Below are 20,175 nucleotides of genomic sequence, written 5' to 3'. Positions count from 1 at the left end.
AGCCAAACAAACTTCAATATTTATTACCCTGATTATGCAATTTACAGAAACGCCCCATATGTGGTCGGAACCTGCAGTATGGGCATACGGCAGGGTGCAGAGGGCAGATTTTGCTGGAATGGTTTTTAGGTGCCATGTCACATTTGAGACCCTGAGGAAACTCTAGAATGAAAAACTCCAAAAGTGACCCCATTTTGGAAACTACACCTTTTAAGGAATAAATATAGGGTGAGATCTTGTTTTTTGCAGGACGCACTGTAGTTTTTATTGGTATCATTTTTGGGGTATGATCGATACGAGTGTATTACTGTAGTGCAGCAGCGGCATGAAGCGCACGGCGTCATAGCAACCAATGACGCCGTGCGCTCCTGCTGTCAGCAGGAATCCATGCCGGCATACCACGGACCGCTCACGCCCGCGGAACACGGCCGTGTGCAATCGGCCTAAAAGATGTGCTATCTGCAACAAAAGGCTTCAAGATGCATACGCATAAGGGGAGAAGTAAAAGCATCTGTGACATCCTTTGTACCCGCTCCTGTTATAGGTCATACCCCAAGGGCTAAGAGACCTAGAGAGGTCTTAGTATATTGTACCTCCATATCCTCTGAGTCGGAATGTCAGTCAGACAATGGGTATGAAGAAGAATTAGATTCTTTACCCTCCACATCCTATGATGAACAGCGGAAATACTGCTTCTCATCAGATGATATGAACTCTCTGCTTACTGCCGTTCGGGAAACTATGGACATAGAAGACGAACAACAAGATCCGTTCAGGACGAAATGTTTGCAGGCTTAATAGCAAAAAAGAGAATTTCCCTGTAAATTCTAGTCTAAAACAAATGATTTTAGAAGAATGGGAAGATGTGAAAAAGAGACTCATTATTCCCATGGAATTTAAGAATCGCCTAGCCTTTGATAAAGAGGGGGGAAAAAAGTAGTGGGAGGAAATCCTGAAAATAGGTACTCCTGTGGCTAGAAAAACGGCTATTCCCTTTGAGGATTCATCTCGGCTAAAAGATCCAATGGATCGTAAGACAGACGGCCTCTTGAGAAAAACGTGGGAGACATCAGCATCCTTAGTCTCGACTAACATTGCCGCTATCTCGGTGGCAAGGTCCATGCTTTTGTGGTTGCCCCAGTTGGAAAACCATTTAAAAATGGGGACTCCCAGGGAGGATATACTGGAATCTGTAACTCTCCTAAACATGGCGACTGCATTCGTAGCAGATTCATCAGCAGAGTCAGTCAGGTTTGCGGCAAAAAACGGAGCACTTCTGAATACGGCAAGAAGAGCCTTATGGTTAAAAAATTAGTCGGGCGACCTAGCGTCTAAAAATAAATTATGCGCGATCCCTTTCTCAGGGTCTCATGTTTTCGGCCCGGTATTAGATAATATCCTTGAAAAAGCCTCAGGCAAGAAGAAAGGCTTTCCGGAAGGAAAGCCCAAGAAAACTTTTTTTCATAAAAAGTTCCAGCAAAAAAAATCAAACATATAAGGATAAGGAAAAATCGGGAAGATGGTCCTATCAGAAATAAGGAAAAGGCAGTTTTTTTTTTTTTTTTTTTTTTTTTTTTTTACTTAACCCCAACACCTCCCAGAACCAAACAATGACGCTAGGCCGGTGGAAGGAAGACTAAAATTATTTCTCCTAGTATGGCGCCAGATAACACAAAACCCATGGGAGCTTCAAATCATACAAGAAGGCTACAGAATAGAATTTTGTCAGTTCCTCAACAAAAATATGTGCTGACTTGGTACGGAGAAAATAAAAAAGAATACTCAAAGAAACCAGATAGAAGACATTACAAAATCTGGGTGCGTTGATTAAGGTCCCAAAACATCAGGAAGGCAAGGGGTATTACTCAAGACTGTTTGTTTGTTTCTTGTAAGAAAAACGGATGGTTCGTTCATAACCATAATAAATTTGAAATATCTGAACAGATCAATAAAGTATCGGCGCTTCAAGATGGAGTCTATCAGATCGACCACACCTCTAATTCCTCCAGGAGTGGTAATGTGCACCCTAGATCTGAAGGATGCATATTACCATGTGCCAATTCACCCAGATCACCAGAAATACTTAAGATTTGCTATAAGGGAAGAAGGCAGAGTGAATCCTTATCCATTCCAATGTCTTCCATTCGGAATATCAGCCCCTCAGGTATTCACAAAATTAATAATGGAGATCATGTCTTTTTTTCAGGATGAAAGGAATAAAAATTGTACCATATCTGGATGACTTTCTTCTAATCGCAGACTAGTGCAGATGTTAATCGATTATACTCAGGCTGTGATCTCTCTACTGCAAGTCTAGGTTGGATCCTAAATTGGGAAAAATCAGACCTGGCACCCGATACCAGGAAAAGTTTCTTAGGAACTGCACTAGACTCAAGATTGCAAAAATCCTTCCTTCCGGAAAATAGACAGCAAAATATGATAGAAAAATTGAGTTTTTTCAAAAGCAATCCGTTTGTACGATCAGAGAGGCAATGAGCATCCTAGGCCTGATGACAGCTTGTATCATGACAGTGCCAAAGAGCCAGTATCACACAAGATCACTTCAGAAGATGATCCTCTCTGTTTGGGATGGGAACCATCAGTCCCTAAATTAGAAAATTCTCATAAAAGAAGACGCTCGGAAGTCTTTGGAATTGTGGAAGAACATGGTCAACCTGTCAAAAGGATTTTCCTGGAACCCAAGCCCCTATACTGTTGAAACAGATGCCAGTCAGCAGGGATGGGTGGCAAAGATTGGAAATCATTGCTTCCAAGGAACTTGGGATCAAGCCATAAAGGGGAGATCCTCAAATTACCGAGAACTCCGAGCAGTCTGGGAAACTCTGCAACAAGGTCAGGATCTTCTGCTGGGCCAGCACATACGAATTTTGTCAGACAACATGACGACGGTGGCGTTTCTCAACCAAGGGGGACAAGATACCCTCTACTTCAGAGTCTTTCCAACAGGATTTTCTCTTGGGCAGAGGGAAAAATCCTATCAATTTCAGCGGTTCACCTAAAAGGGTCAAAACAAACAATCAGCAGATTGCCTCAGCAGGCATTACCTTGACCCAAGCGAGTGGTCCCTAAACAAACAGATTTTCTAGGATTTGACAGCAAAATTTACCACACGGAAAAATGCTCAAACAAATTCCTTCTTCTCCCGGGATCCAGCAGACCATCCAACTGTGGTAGATGCCTTGTCCCAGAGATGGCATATGAAGCTAGCTGGTTTATGCTCCCCCCCCCCCCCCCCCCCCTTTCTCTAATTCTGGCTAGTCTCAGAAAGATCAGGATGGGGTCATCAAAAGTGATTTATTTTTTTATAGCCCTGTTCTGGCCAAAACAAGCGTTGGCCAATAATTCTTCCCCTGAGACCAGATCTGCTTTCTCAGGGTCCAATTTGGAACCCGGAAATAAGCAGGTTAAAGTTAACAGCGTGGCTTCTGAAAGGGACTTATTAAAATGACAGGGGTTTTCGGACGATGTAATATCAACCCTTCAAAAAGGCCATTAACAAGTAACCTCTGCCACCTATAATAAAATTTGGAAGAGCTTCTGCTCATGGATAGCTTTGAGAAATGGAAATCTGCTGCTTCCAGGTTTGGGGGAATTTCTGGACTTTCTAGAAGATGACTTTAATAGGGGTCTTAGACCAAGCACCCTAAAAGTCCAGATAGCAGCCTTGAGCTGGTTTCTAAACTGTTCCCTGGCAGAAAATAAATGGATAAGCAGGTTTATAAAAGCAACTCTAAAATCCTCAGTCCCACCTTGGGACCTGACAATAGTTCTCAATGGTTTAATAAAGGAACCCTTTGAACCTATGTAAGATAGCTCTTTGAAACCTCTATCCCAAAAAAACGGTCTTCCTAGTGGCAATTACATCGGGCCGTAGGTTAGGTGAAATTCAAACTTTAACAACCCGAGAACCTTACCTTAAAATCTTAGAGGACAGGGTTATCCTTAGACTATATCCAACCTTCTTACCAAAGGTAGTTTCTACGTTCCATCTAAATCAGGAAATTATACTGCCTACCTTTTGTGCGGATCCCAAAAATGACAGGGAAAAAAAGCTTCCACTTGTTAGATGTCAGTCGTTTTCTTCCTATCTATTTAGAAGCTACCAGTGGATTTAGACGGGACTCTAATCTGTTCATACAATTTGCCAGCCGAAACAAGGGCAAGAAAACTTCAAAGACAACGTTAGCCAGGTGGATAAAATCGGCAATTAGGTAATCCTACCAGCTGCAGGGAACGTCCTGTCCTCAAGATATCGGAGCCCATTCCACCAGAGCAGTTGCAGCTTCATAGGCAGAACACACAGAAGCTACTATTTACCAGATTTGCAAGGTGGCTACATGGTCAAATTCTCATACCTTTTTGTTAACACTATAGATTCGAAATTGCAGGAAACTATGACCAGAGGTTTGGACGGAAAGTTCTCAAAGCCGTAGGTCTGTATATTAATCTGGTATTACTCCATGTAGTGCTCTCATGAAGGACATCCTGGAAAGTAAGAATTAGTCTTACCGGTAATTGTATTGCCAGGAGTCCGACATGACAGCACCCGGAGTTCCCTCCCTATTTTTCCCTTAAGATTATTATTCTACTATTATTTTGTTTAAGGGGTTACTGTAAGATATCCATTATTGGGTGATAATTTAGAAAACACATATGTGTGGGGTGGGGGGAAACTTTTAACCTCTTATTCCTGTCCCAATAGTGGTCGGGAGACATCCTCCTGGAAATACAGTTACCAGTAAGACTAATTCTTACTTTTGACTTTCAGGCTCCATATCTCCCCATCCACTACAGCGTCCAATGTGAGACTACTATCATTTTATAGACAATCATCTTGGCTATCTCATACTAAAATTGGACTTGCAACTATTTAGCACATGGGTCAGCAACATTCAGCACTCCAGCTGCTGTAAAACTACAACTCCCAGCGTGCATACCTGCTTGGCTTTTCTTGTAACTCCCATAGAAGTAAATAGAGGATTTTGGGAGTCGTAGTTTTAGAACAGCTGGACTGCCGGAGATCGCTGATGCCTGATTTAGTATATGATTAGTTTTTCAGATTCTTGTCATGTAACTGGTTGCCATGGCAGCTGAAAGCCTTACAAAGGCCTCTTCTTCTTTTTTTTTTTTTTTTTTGGTCACCTGACTCACCTCCTCTCCCAAAAATCATAATGTCAAGCAATCAAAAAATTATATGTACCCGTTCCAGATATATATATATATATATATATATATATATATATATATATATATATATATATATATAGAAAAAGTTCAGGCAGCACTCCTTGTTAACTCAGCCATAGCTGTGCGGTGCCGCCGACATACATATATACATATATATATATATATATATATATATATATATATATATATATGTATATATGTATGTCGGCGGTCGGGACTTTAAATATGACACCGACTCGAGTGCCTGCGGTAACGGCAATTGCTGACTTTTAACCCTTCAGATGCCATGGTCAAATGTGACCACGGCATCTGGAAGGATGAAAACCGGGAATGTGCATTCCCTGCCGTGCTCTGGCTACCCCCAGCAAGGCTCGGGGAAGCCTGATGCAGTGTGCGGCAGCCCATGTACTCAGGAATGGTACAGGGCTGCCACACATTAGTTCCTATGGAGAGCTTGCATGTGGCTCCATAGGAACACAGTGTAATTCTAATAGACTCCAATGCTAATGCAGCAAACTGCGAAACGAAAAAAGAAGTCAAAATGGCTCATTGGCTGTTCTTTGGTTGCTTTACTTCCTACAAAGAAATTGAATAAAAAGTGAACAAAAAGTCATACACACCCTAAAAATTATATAAAAAAAAAAATACAGATCAGCCCTCACACAGCTTCATACACATAAAGTTATGAGGGTAAGAATATTGTGATGCAAAGAAAAAATTGTATGGTACCAATAAAAATGTCACATCATTCTCCAAAAAGCCCTCATCGCCAGAAAATGGTGACACAAAAACGTGTTTTTATTTTCATAAACTCTTTAATTGCATCAAAGTAGCTAAACTTAAAAAAAATTATATAAAATTGGTATATCTATAATTTTCCTGAACAGCAGAATAAAATAACAAAACCAAAAAAGCAGTGGTAGAATTGCTGACTTTCCTTTATCCTGCTTCTCAAAAAAATTAAATAAAAAAACTATTCAAAATGTACCCCAAAATAGTACCAATCATAATGGCAACTTATCCTGCAAAAAATAAGGCTTTACACAGCATCATCGAGAGAAAATTAAAAACTTATGGTTGTCAGAAAATGCTGGTACTGGTTTCCAAGGGGCTGTTTAAAAGCATCAAAAGCCGCACTGCCACAGCCAAAAGGTGGTCTTTCCATTCTGAACCCTGCAGTGTAGCCAAACGGCAGTTTATGTCCAGATTTATGGCATATCTGCAACCACTAGAACCCACCTGACAATTTAAGGGGCGTGATGTGTCTCTGATGGTACAAGCCGGACAAAGCATATTTGACAATGAAATGCCATATCTGTGGAAAACTTTAAATTGTAATTTTTGCACAGACTCCTGCTCAATAATTTCTGCAAAATATCTGTGGTGTCAAAATGCTCCCTCCACCCTTTGATAAATAACTTAAAGGAATAGTTTCCAAAATGAGGTCACATCTTAGGGGTTTCCACTGTACAGATACCTCAGGGTCTCTGCAAATGTGGTGTAGCACCCAAAAACCATTCCAGCAAAATCTGCACTCCACACTGCAGCTTATGACCACTTATGGTGTTGCTATATTTAGAAGGAAATGGGTAACCAATTGCTTTTTCTCCTGTTACCCCCTGAGAAAATGAAAAATGTGGGGCTAAAACAAAATTTTATTGGAAAAAAATATATAACTTTTTATTTTCACAGCCTAGTGTCTTTCTTGAGGTGTGTAGTTTCCAAAGTCACTTTTTGTGGGTTTCCACTGCAGGGTTGCCTCAGGGTCTCTTTAAATGCCACATGGTGCCAGAAAACCATTACAGCAAATCTGCCCTAAAAAAAAACACATATGGAGCTCCTTCCCTTCTGAGCCGTGCGTTGTGCCCATACAGCAGTTTATGACGGGTTAAGACAGTTTATAAACTCAGTTATGAATAATTTGAGGGGTCTAATTTCTAAAATGTGGCAATTTTATGGGTGGTTTCTATTATGTAAGACCCTCAAAGTGTCCAGAACTGATTCGGTTCTTAAAGTGGGTTTTGGAAAATGTCTTGAAAAATTGCTTTTAAGATTTTAAGCTTTCCAATGTCTTAAAAAAATAAAATTACATTTACAAAGTGATGCCAACATAAAGTACACATATATGGTGAAAGTTAGAGGTAATCCTGGAATTTGATATTGATAGCCTATCACCAGGATAGGTTATTTAATATCAGATCGGTCGAGGTCCAATTACCAACACCCCTGCAGATTAGATATTTGAAGAGACTGTTGCACTCACTTGAGCTTTGGTGAGCAATGCAAGCAATTCACAGCTTACCAAGCACAGCAGAATTAAAATAAAAAAATTGCAGTTTTAAAAATTTTCTGTAAATTTTGGATAAAAAAATAAAGGTAAAACATATGGATCCAAATGTACCATTTAATAATCTCTTGGATAAGTAAAAGTATTCCAAAGTTATTACCACATACAGTGACACGTCAGATTTGCAAAATTTGGCCGTATCAGGAAGGTGAAAACGGGATGTGTCTGGAATGGGTTAAAACGGGCATATGTCTTAATAAATTCCCCTCACTGTTCAAATCAGTGTGCCTAGAACTACTGCCTGCTGCTCTTAGAGAGAGAGAGAGAGAGAGAGAGAGAGTAGCATGACATAGCTAACAGGTTCCTTTTAAACTAACTGAAAGAAATGGCAAACCGGTCAAAGAATGACTGGATGTGTTCTAGATCAGCTATATCTTATCCTTATTTGGTCCTATTTACTAATGGGATTATTGAGGGGGGGGGATTTCAACCAAGTGCCAGAAAAGTTATGTCACTATTTTTAAAAAGATAAAGATATCTGTAGTAAGGCAGACCTACTTACATTTTTTATTTTTTTTTATTTTATTATTTTTTATTTTATTTTACTGACATTACCTGGAAAACTTGTCAATTCACTTTCTACAATTGGGCAGCAGATGTCCATATTCCCTAATTGGTCCCATGTGGACAACCTCTTTAATTGCTCTATATTTTTAAGTACTTTTAGGCGCGAGTGCAAAACATTCACAGAAGTTCAGGCTTGGGATCGGTGTTCTGTAGATTGTATTACTTTCCCTTATAACATGGTTATAAGGGAAAATAATAGCATTCTGAATACAGAATGCATAGTAAAAAATCGCTGGAGGGGTTAAAAAAAAAAAATAATTTTACCTCGCCTTAGTCCACTTGATTGCGTAGCCCGGCATCTCCTTATGTCTCCATCTGATCTCTGTGCAGGAACAGGACCTGTGGTGACGTCATTCCGGTCATCACATGATCCATCACCATGGTAAAAGATCATGTGATGGATCATGTGATGACCGGAATGACGTCACCACAGGTCCTATTGCTGCACAGAGCTCAGATGAAGACAGAAGGAGATGCCGGGCCGCGATCAAGTGGACTAAGGTGAGTTAAATTATTATATTTTTTTTTTACCCCTCCAGCGATGTTTTGCTATGCATTCTGTATTCAGAATGCTATTATTTTCTCTTATAACCATGTTATAAGGGAAAATAATAATGATCTGGTCTCCATCCCGATCGTCTCCTAGCAACCGTGCGTGAAAATCGCACCGCATCCGCACTTGCTTGCGGATGCTTGCGATTTTCACGCAACCCCATTCATTTCTATGGGGCCTGCGTTGCGTGAAAAACGCACAAAGAGGAGCATGCTGCGATTTTCACGCAACGCACAAGTGATGCGTGAAAATCACCGCTCATGTGAACAGCCCCATAGAAATGAATGGGTCGGTATTCAGTGCGGGTGCAATGCGTTCAACTCCCGCATCGCATCCGCGCGGAATACTCGCCCATGTGAAAGGGGCCTTAGGGTTTTGTGGGTGTGTGGTGTGTTTTTTTTTTTTTTTTTTTTATCTTAACTACTCTTTTGAAGATGGTTTTTGCAGAAAGAGGAGAAACCATTTCAGGGGGAAACTTTCATGGTGAATATCCTGCAAAGGTACAATATTATGTTTTTCAGGTTCTTCCCTGTTATGTATTTCAATATTTCTGATTTTTCATCTTGAAGTATTCTTCAATTTGCAGGCCTTGGATTATCTTGCCATTGGGGTGCATGAACTTGCCTCAATTAGTGAGAGAAGGATTGAAAGACTCTGTAATCCGTCCCTCAGTGAATTACCAGCATTTTTAGTCACTGAGGGGGGGTTAAACTCCGGCTTCATGATCGCCCATTGTACAGCTGCTGCACTTGGTAAGAGTGGTATACATTCCAGTGTCTTCCTTGTGAAGGCTTCTAAATACTGATAAAAAAAATAAAAAAATTTATAATAAAAAAAAGAGGGAAGATGAATGAAGTTTTCTAAAATTTTCCTTTTCAATTTGTCCTTCAGTTTCTGAAAATAAAGCTTTGTGTCACCCATCCTCAGTGGACTCCCTCTCCACAAGTGCTGCCACTGAAGACCATGTATCTATGGGAGGCTGGGCAGCAAGGAAAGCTTTGAGAGTTATTGAACACGTGGAACATGGTAGGCTCTAAACTCGTATATTAAAGTGTAACTGCCTTTTTTTTTTTTTTTTTTGTTAATGTGTAGGGACAAGGAATGTTTTTAGAATATATTTTATTTAGGGAAAATGTTTATTTATGGTAGAAAACTTGGGGTGAAATGTCCCTTATCAGCGCTCTCCAAAATCAGTGTTACTAAGGGATATCCGTCTTCTATCAGCAATGCATAGTATATTGTTAAGGTTGCACTCGTTGTCCAGTCTGTGAGGTGCTTCAGTGGAGTGGATATAATCCAGTTAAATAGTAGTAAGAGAAAAACCACCGCACACTCAAGGTTATCATGCAAATAAAAATTATTTTATTCTGACATGTCCTCCAATGGGTACAGAAGTAATAACGGAGAGATGCCAATATTGTGACTCCGGACCAAGTGTCGCTCCGGACCTTGGTCACATAAGTCATACAGTGTAGGCAGAAAGAAGGATCCCCCGTGGGACAGCGGGAACGCGCTGCAGGAGGAGGCTGTGGACCACACTGGTCCACAACCTCCCCCTGCAGCGCGTTCCCGCTGTCCCACGTTCATGTGCAGGAGGCCTTAGAGCTCTTTTTCTGCAGCACGTGGATGGGATCCACTTTGCTGGTGCTGCAATATACAGGTGAAACTCAAAAAATTAGAATATCGTGCAAAAATCCATTTATTTCAGTAATGCAGGATTTGCATTAATGCAGCTTAAAATTAGAATTTTGTGAAAAGGTTCAATATTCTAGGCTCAAAGTGTCACACTCTAGTCAGCTAATTAATCCATACCCCCTGAGCAAAGGGTACCTCAAAATTGTGACTTTGGGGTTTCATAAGGCCCCTTGCAGATGAGCGTGTCCGGATGCGTCCAAGGGCATTGCGGCAAACCCGCGCGAGTAGGTACGCAATTGCAGTCAGTTTTGACTGCGATTGCGTTCCGATGTTCAGTTTTTATCGCGCGGGTGCAATGTGTTTTGCACGCGCGTGATAAAAAACAGACTGTGGTACCCAGACCCGAACTTCTTCACAGAATTTCAGGTTTGGGTTAGTTGTAGTGTAGATTGTATCATTTCCCCTTATGACATGGTTATAAGGGAAAATAATAGCATTCTGAATGCATAGTACAATAGGGCTGGAGGGGTTAAAAAAAAAAAAAGAAAAAATAATTTAACTCTCCTTAATCCACTTGTTCGCGCAGCCCGCATCTCTTCTGTCTTCATCTGTGAGCAATAGGACCTTTGATGACGTCACTGCGTTCATCACATGGTCCATCACCATGGTGATGGATCATGTGAGGAGCGTAGTGACGTCATCAAAGGTCCTATTGCTCACAGATGAAGACAGAAGAGATGCCGGCTGCGCGAACAAGTGGATTAGGTGAGTTAAATTATTATTTATTTATTTATTTTTTAACTCCTCCAGCCCTATTCTACTATGCATTCTGTATTCAGAATGCTATTATTTTCCCTTATAACCATGTTATAAGGGGAAATAATAATGATTTTGTCCCCATCCCGATCATCACCTAGCAACCGTGCGTGAAAATCGCACCGCATCCGCACTTGCTTGCGGATGCTTGCGATTTGCACGCAACCCCATTCATTTCTATGGGGCCTGCGTTACGTGAAAAACGCACAAAAAGGAGCATGCTGCGATTTTCACGCAACGCACAAGTGATGAGTGAAAATCACCGCTCGTGTGCACAGCCCCATAGAAATGAATAGGTCCGGATTCAGTGCGGGTGCAATGCGTTCAACTCACGCATTGCACCCGCGTGGAATACTCGCCCGTGTGAAAGGGGCCTAAGCGGTGAGCCATAATCATCCAAAATATAACAAATAAAGGCTTGAAATATCTCGCTTTGCATGTAATGAGTCTATCTCATATATTAGCTTCACTTTTTTAAGTTGCATTACTGAAATAAATGAACTTTGCACGATATTCAAATTTTTTGAGTTTCACCTGTATGCAGATTTTCTGCCTGCAATTTCACTGAGGAAAATCCACAGCAGATCCGTTACCTCTATACATACTAGAAAACTGTCTGAATAAACAATAATCTTGAGAACAATAGTTTTGCTGACAGAAACATACACCTTTTAGGCCATTGTTTTAAACTGGCCATATTTTTTTAATGACCTGGGGTCAAAGACAAGCGATTTTTCTGGAATTGACTTTTTAATTTTACCCGATGAACCATTGGTCTATGTTTACACAAAAGCTGCTTTTTACGAAGTGATGGACAACAACATATACCTCCACTATACCAATTCAAATACATGAAAAAGGGTAGATCTTACCACATCTTGGAGAGAGCCACAATCAAGGGAGGAGTTCCTGGTGTTAGATGATACCGGGAACCGGCGCGACCAGGGTGCTTGTGTTGGTATTTGGCACTGTAAATAGCTCCTAGTAGGCCCTGTTATATCTTTCCTACCTCGTTGAGGGTTAGGGGCTATTGACAGCGCCTGCCTATTACACATGGAGCACCCGCCCCGATAGGGGCGACCCCACACCGAACCTTTCCCTCAGTATGGGTCTAGTGTTCTATATGGCCCTAATTACACAGCCCAATTACACAGCTGTGTAATTAGGGCCATATAGAACACTAGACCCATACTGAGGAAAAGGTTCGGTGTGGGGTCGCCCCTGTCGGGGCGGGTGCTCCATGTGTGATAGGCAGGCGCTGTCAATAGCCCCTAACCCTCAACGAGGTAGGAAAGATATAACAGGGCCTACTAGGAGCTATTTACAGTGCCAAATACCAACACAAGCAGGGCCGGCCTTAGGTGTTCAGGCGCCCTGTGCGAGCTAACCTTGTGGCGCCCCCCCCCCCCCAAAAAAAAAACCACTGCTTGTTGCTGGCATCATGGCATAGGCTGGCTGACTATCCAACCAAGTAGTTACCAGCCCACACACCCCAAAGGCCGGTGTAATGTTATACTTCCCTACTTCGTGAGATTTCCCTACCCTCGTCACTTCCGGTCACACCGGACATGACGTGAGGAGGTGTGCAGCGCCGCGCAGGCGCACAACGACAGGTTAGGGAAATTTCACAGCAGAGTGCGCATGCGCCAGGAGCCTCGCCGGCGGTTAGGGTAGGGAAAAACTATGGGCCAATGCGCAGGCGCAGTGATCGGATGGATGTTCTCAGCTGAACACCGGCCGACACTGCGCATGCACCGGGAGCCTCACCAGCGGTTAGGGAAGGGAAAAATTACGTACGGGCCAGTGCTTTTTCCCTACCCTAACCGCTGGTGAGGCTCCCAGCGCATGCGCAATGTCGGCCGGTGTCCAGCTGAGAAAATTAGTTTCCAATGTAGTATTAATAACTAAACAATTAAATTAATAAACATATTGCATTGTCTACTTACCACCAGGACAATAAGATGATCTGGACTCTGGCTGTGGGGACTCCATTGTCACTCTCTTCTCCCCCCCCCCCCCCTTCCCTTGTCACTCTCATTATTCCCCCCCTCTCCCTTGTCACTCTCATTATTCCCCCCCCCCTCTCATTATTCCCCCCCCCTCTCCCTTGTCACTCTCATTATTCCCCCCCCCTTGTCACTCATTATTCCCCCCCCCATGTCACTCTCATTATTCCCCCCCCCTTGTAACTCTCATTATTTCCCCCCCTCCCCCCTTGTCACTCTCATGATTTTCTCCCCCCCCCTTTTCACTCTCATTATTTTCTCCCCCCTCCCCCCTTGTCACTCTCATTCTACTCCCACCTCCACCTCTAGTGTAGCGTGGCCGAGCTCTGTTCGATCCGCGGTACAGGAGCATTTGTTTCCTGTACCCGGCCGGACTGACAGGAAGTGCACACTAAGTGAGCACTTCCTGTCAGTCTGGCCGGGTACAGGAAACAAAAGCTCCTGTACCGCGGATCGAACAGAGCTCGGCCACGCTACATTAACAGCACACAGCAGGCGCAGGCAGGATTCTTTAGAGCTGCAAGCGCTCAGCCTCAGCCGCTCAGGCGGCGCAGCATGAGGAGCGCCGCCGGCCGCCCGAACTTATATAAGCAACTTTTTTTTTTTTTTAAACCGCAACGGGCGCCGGGCGCCCCCTGCTGAATACAGGGGAGGGGGAGATGGAGGGGGCGGGGGGCCCGCCCCGAGGGAGAACACAAGTGCCGCCTCGCCTGCCGCATATTACATTGCGAGCTGTCGGCCGCCCGGCGCCCCTGTTGCTATGGCGCCCTGTGCGGCCGCACAGCCCGCACACCCCAAAGGCCGGTCTTGAACACAAGCACCCTGGTTGCGCCGGTTCCCGGTATCATCTAACACCAGGAACTCCTCCCTTGATTGTGGATCTCTCCAAGATGTGGTAAGATCAACCCTTTTTCATGTATTTGAATTGGTATAGTGGAGGTATATGTTGTTGTCCATCACTTCGTAAAAACCAATATTTTAAATGACCTAGTAAACGCTATGTTTTAAGAATCCCAGTTTACAAAACAAATCTGTTATATATTTGGGTGTAATCAGATACCACCACAGATTTATCCAGTGTGGTGATATAATTAATTTTAATACACAAAAGCTGCCACACACATTAGACCTATGTTGGCTGAACATACCAATTATGGAATGTTTGGATTAATATGTAATGTGTTTGGTATTCTCCCGACTCTCCCCCAGTGCGGATGTCAAGGATAAGGATTGAGTATGTTGGATTCCAATGTGCCCAGTCTTTTTGCTCTCAGGGATAGAAGCCCCTGCCAGAGGTGTCTGACAGTGGCCTTCTTCCCTTTCCCTATTCACTACATATTCATGATTGGCCAAGTAAAGCATGCATATGTATAGCAGAATTGGGAGAGATGGCTGTTATCTTAGCTACCCATACTGTACACTTTACATAGCTGCCAGTGGGGTATTTATACTGCCCTGGCATTTTAGGGGCCCTAAAGCGTGAGAAGTAGTTTGGAATCCAAATGCGTAAAAAATGCCCTGTGAAATCGGAAAGATTCTCATTGGCATTTGGGCCCCTTTGCGCACCTAGGCTGCAAAAAAGTGTCACACATGTGGTATCGCCGTACTCGGGAGAAGTAGGGCAATGTGTTTTGGGGTGTCATTTTACATATACCCATGCTGGGTGAGAGAAATATCTCTGTAAAATGGCAACTTTGTATAAAAAAATGGGAAAAGTTGTCTTTTACAGATATTTATCTCAGCCAGCATGGGTATATGTAAAATGACACCCCAAAACACATTGCCCAACTTCTCCTGAGTATGGCGATACCACATGTGTGACACTTTTTTGCAGCCTAGGTGTGCAAAGGGGCCCAAATTCCAAAGAGTATCTTTACGATTTCACAGGGCATTTTTTACGCTTTTGAATTCCAAACTACTTCTCACACTTTAGGTCCCCTAAAATGCCAGGGCAGTATAAATACCCCACAAGTGACCCCATTTTGGAAAGAAGACACCCCAAGGTATTCCGTGAGGGGTATGGTGAGTTCATGTAAAATTTTATTTTTTGTCACAAGTTAGTGGAATATGAGACTTTGTAAGAAAGAATTTTTATTTTTTTTTATATTTTCCGCTAACTTGTGACAAAAAATAAAAACTTCCATGAACTCACTATGCCCATGAGCGAATACCTTAGGGTGTGTACTTTCTGAAATGGGGTCATTTGTGGGGTGTTTCTACTGTCTGGGCATTGTAGAACCTCAGGAAACATGACAGGTGCTCAGAAAGTCAGAGCTGCTTCAAAATGCGGAAATTCTAATTTTTGTACCATAGTTTGTTAACGCTATAACTTTTGCGCAAACCAATAAATATACACTTATTGCATTTTTTTTTTATCAAAGACATGTAGAACAATAAATTTTGAGAAAAATTTATATCGAAATGTAGTTTTGTTGAAAAATTTTACAACAGAAAGTTAAAAATTTCATATTTTTGCAAAAATTTCGGTCAATTTAGATTAATAACAAAAAAAGTAAAAATGTCAGCAGCAATGAAATGCCACCAAATGAAAGCTCTATTAGTGAGAAGAAAAGGAGGTAAAATTCATTTGAGAAGTAAGTTCTAGGACCGAGCAATAAACCGTGAAAATAGTGTAGTGCAGAATTGTAAAAAGTGGTCTGGTCATTAAGGGGGTTTAAACTAGGGGAGCTGAGGTGGTTAAATAAAAAAAAATAGCGCTTATGCTTTGCATCCAATTTGCCACCGTTTTACACAATTTTCTAAGCTTTCTACACCCTGCCCAACAAGGGTTTGTAGCTTTGTGTGAAAGGGGTAATGGCTAGTGTTGATTGAGCACCGTAGTGCTTGGGCCGAACACATCGTGATATTTGGGTGCTCGACCGAGCACCCGAGTATAATGGAAGTCAATGGGAGAACCCAAGCATTAAACCAGGTACCCCCTGATCTGAAGAGGGGAGGGTGCCTGGTTCATAAGAAAATGTCAGAAATTGTTGGTAACCCCACCGAAATGGTTCTAGAACAGCATGGGGAGGATGTATGGATGCATCTTGGACTCACTGGTTGCTGCTGGGAACTATGTTGTCCAAATAGCACGCCACTTTTACATAATGACAAAAATACGCACAAAACAAAGGGGAGAAAAATCGATTTTGGAGGAAAAATTGATAGAAAACATTCTTTCCTAAATATTTACTTGTATATAAAGTGCAAGTGCTGCCAATTATTACAAGGAAGAGGCACTCCGATACACCGTTAGTTACACAAATAGGAGGGCATCATACACACCCTTTAAAAATTATGATTGATGGCCTGCTGGTGACCCTCAAAAACATTAAGAGCAAGGGCCTGCTGATCTGACTATCTAAAACATTATGGGCAGTGGCCTGCTGTCGCTTTGGTGACTTTAGTTAACCTGGGGCCGATGGCACGTCCCCGTGACGGCCATGATCCATTCGGATGTCTGGCCTATCAACTTTCGATGTAATTGTCGGCTCAAAACTACGGGTAACGGGGAATCAGTGTTTGATTCCGGAGAGGGAGCCTGAGAAACGGCTACTACATCCAAGGAAGGCAAGCGGGTGGCGCACAAATCACACACTCCCGACTCGTGGAGGTAGTGACGATAAATAATACAGGACTCTTAAGATGCTTTGTTATTGGAATGAGTAATAAAATATTACAGGGAATGTCACTGTGGTATTTTGGATGAGGAAACGTTATACAGGAAAGGCCCTGCTGCCGGTTTGTTGACTCTAGATAACTTCTGCCTGATTGCACGTCCCCGTGACGTCCACGATCCATTTGGATATCTTCCCTATCAACTTTCGATGTTCTTTTATGCGCCTAACATGGTGACCACCGGTAACGGGGAATCATTGTTCGATTTCGGAGAGAGAGCCTAATAAACGGCTACAGCTACTACTTCAAAGCAAAGGCAGCATGAGTTGCGGGCCTGCAGGTGAGCTGCTCACCCTGTAAAACATTATATGCGAGTGCCTGCAGCTGAGCTGACCCTCTAAAAAAATTCTATGCGAGGGCCTGCATGTAAGCTGACCCTGTAAAAGATTTGAGTTGCGGGCCTGCTGGTGAGCAGACCCTCTAAAAAAAATGATATTCGAAGGACATATATGCGAGGGCATTATATGTGACGAATAAGCAATGCATGTTGATATGATGGAGGAGGAGGATGAGAAAAGGAAGATTCAACCATATACCCTTGTTTGTGGTGGAAGGGGTGCATGGGAATACAGTCTATTAACTACATTAAAAACAACACATGTAAAGTGCCTTTATATTCATCTGCATTCCTCTGGTGGAGTTGAGAAGTCATGGTCAATCCAGGCCTTGTTAATTTTTATACGAGTCAACCTGTCAGCATTTTCAGTTGACAGGCGGATACGCTTATCCGTTATAATGCCACCAGCAGCACTAAATACACACTCAGACAAAACACTGGCGGCAGGGCAGGCCAGCACCTCAAAAGCGTAGAACGCAAGTTTGTGCCATGTGTCTAGCTTGGACACCCAGTAGTTGTAAGGCACTGAGGGATCATTGAGAATGCTGACACGGTCTGCTATGTACTCCTTCACCATCTTCCAAAAATTTTCTCTCCTTGTGGCAGTAGGCCGCACATCAGGGTGAGGGTGCTGGCGGGGTGTCATGAAACTGTCCCAGGCTTTGAAGAGTGTTGCCCTGCCTCTGTTGGAACTGCTGTGTGTTCCCCTTGTCTCCCCTCCTCGGTTGGCCAAGGAAGTACGGACTCTGCCGCCAGCGTTGTCAGATGGAAAATTTTCGAGCAATTTTCCAACAAGGATCTTCTGGTATTGCACCATTTTGCTCACCCTCTCCACCAGAGGAATGAGAGATGAGAAGGCAGCCTAACATGAAATCAGCCATGTGTGCCAGAGTACCAACAGGTGAGACTTTGCTGTCATTATCAGGAGGATCACTCCCAATCTCCTCATCCTCTTCCTCCTCTTCTGCCCACCCACGCAGAACAGATGGAATTAAACTTCCATGGGTACTACCCTCTGTAGCTGAGGCAACCACCTCCTCCTCCGACGACGACAAACTGAGGGTGGTCTGGCTATCGTCAATCTGTGTAATGTCTTCCCCCATTTCCACCTCTTCCATATGCATAGCGTCGTCCTTAATTGTGAGCAGCGAGCGTTTGAGAAGACACAGAAATGGGATGGTGACGCTGATAATAGCGGTATCGCCGCTCACCATCTGTGTTGATTCCTCAAAATTGCGTAAAATCTCAGAGGTCAGACATCCATGCCCACTCCTCGCTTGTGAATAGCGGAAGCTGACTGGAAAGGCGACGACCATGTTGCAGCTGGTATTCCACAACTGCCCTCTGATGCTCACAAAGCCTGGCCAACATGTGGAACGTGGAGTTCCAGCGTGTGCTCACGTCGCACAACAGCCGGTGAGCTGGCGGAAGCCCTGATGGAATTGGGGCCCGCGATCCTTTGCGTCAGTAGCACCTGTGCTTTCCCAGGGTAAGAGTCGCTCCCGACCTCCACAACCTTCACCCAGTGTGCCGACAGGGAGGTGTAGCGTTCCTGGCCGAAAGCACTTGTGCATGTGTCCATGGTTAAGTGGACCTTCCCAGTAACTGCGTTGGTCAGGGCATGTGTGATGTTAAGGGACACATGTTGGTGTAAGGCTGGCACGGCACACCGTGAAAAATAGTAGCAGCTGGGGACTGCGTAACGAGGGACGACCACCGAAATTGGGCTGCGGAAGGCCTCAGTGTCCACAAGCCTAAATGGCAACATTTCCAGGGCCAGTAATTTGGAAAGCTGTGCATTTAGTGCTATGGCCTGTGGGTGGGTGGCTGGGTATTTGCGCTTGCGTTCAAATGCCTGGGGTAATGACATTTGGACGCTGCGCTGGGACAGGGAAGTGGATGTGGTCGCTGATGGTGCTTGCAAAGGTCCAGGTGCAGGGCGGGAGGCATCCGGGCCTGCGTCTTGGACAGGGGATTGGCCAGCACGTAACACAGGGGAAGAGGAGGCAGTGGTGTGACCCACAGACACAGATTGTGGACCCAGGCGTTCGGCCCACCTATTAGGGTGCTTTGATGACATGTGGCGGATCATGCTGGTGGTGGTGAGGTTGCTAGTGTTCATGCCCTGGCTTATTTCGGTGTGGCACAGGTTGCAAACTACTATTCTTTTGTCGTCCGCGCTTTCCTCAAAAAAGCGCCATACTGCTGAACACCTACCCCTTGGCAAGGGAGATTTACGCAAGGGGGTGCTCCGTGGAACAGTTGTGGGCCTGTTCGGTAGTGCCCGCCTTCTACCTTTTGCCACCCAACTGCCTCTTCCAGCCTGTTGCAGTGCTGCAGATCCCTCCCCCTCTGTACTGCTCTCCTCGCTCGACTTGTTGCGACCTTCCCAGGTTGGGTCAGGGACCTCGTCGGCCAGCACCTCCTCTTCCACTTCCTCACTCTGATCATCCTCCTGATTTGTTGACCTAACCACAACCTCAGTGATTGACAACTGTGTGTCATCCTCTTCCTCAACCTCTTGAGACAGTAATTGCGGTTGAGTCATTGGCAACTGTGTCTCATCATCATCCACCTCATTAAACACTAATTGCCGTTCCCCAGCGTGATGTTCTTGTGACTCTGGATGCTCAAGAGGTTGGGAATCGGGGCACAAGATCTCAGGTCCCTCTTCAAGCGTGCTTGGCGAGAGGGCCAAATCAATTAATGGCAATGCAAAGAGGTCCTCGGAATATCAGAGTGTGGGATCACTTGTTTGACCAAACTGTAAATGGTGGGAGGAAGGAGGATCAGGGTGAGGATTGTGTGGACCTGGCTACTGAGACTGGACTTGGTGGAAGACAGGGTGGTGCTCAACCGACTGGAAGCACTATCTGCTGCAATCCAACTGACCACCTGCTTGCACTGGGCTGACTTCAAGAGGGGTGTCCTGCGCTGCCCTGCAAACTGGGACATGAAGCTAGGTATCATGGATGATTGTTTTTCTTGTGTTCTGGCAGCAGACACAGTTTCACCACACCCAGGGCCA

General features: G+C 43.9%; 1 protein-coding gene across 2 annotated transcripts in view; it reads left to right on the top strand.

The window, feature by feature from the left end:
* Positions 1–20,175, top strand: part of HAL (histidine ammonia-lyase) — an 82,426-nt gene that overhangs the window by 44,982 nt on the left and 17,269 nt on the right. For both annotated transcript variants that reach the window (XM_040409060.1, XM_040409068.1), the window contains 3 exons: positions 9,110–9,175; positions 9,262–9,427; positions 9,567–9,701. In XM_040409060.1, the coding sequence (XP_040264994.1) occupies positions 9,110–9,175; positions 9,262–9,427; positions 9,567–9,701 (367 nt within the window). The remainder of the gene's footprint in view (positions 1–9,109; positions 9,176–9,261; positions 9,428–9,566; positions 9,702–20,175) is intronic.

This window comes from Bufo bufo, chromosome 1, assembly GCF_905171765.1.
Source record: "Bufo bufo chromosome 1, aBufBuf1.1, whole genome shotgun sequence".
Taxonomy (NCBI): Eukaryota; Metazoa; Chordata; class Amphibia; order Anura; family Bufonidae; genus Bufo; species Bufo bufo.
Note: the sequence above shows the minus strand (reverse complement) of the source record. Positions and strands in the feature narration are given on the sequence as shown.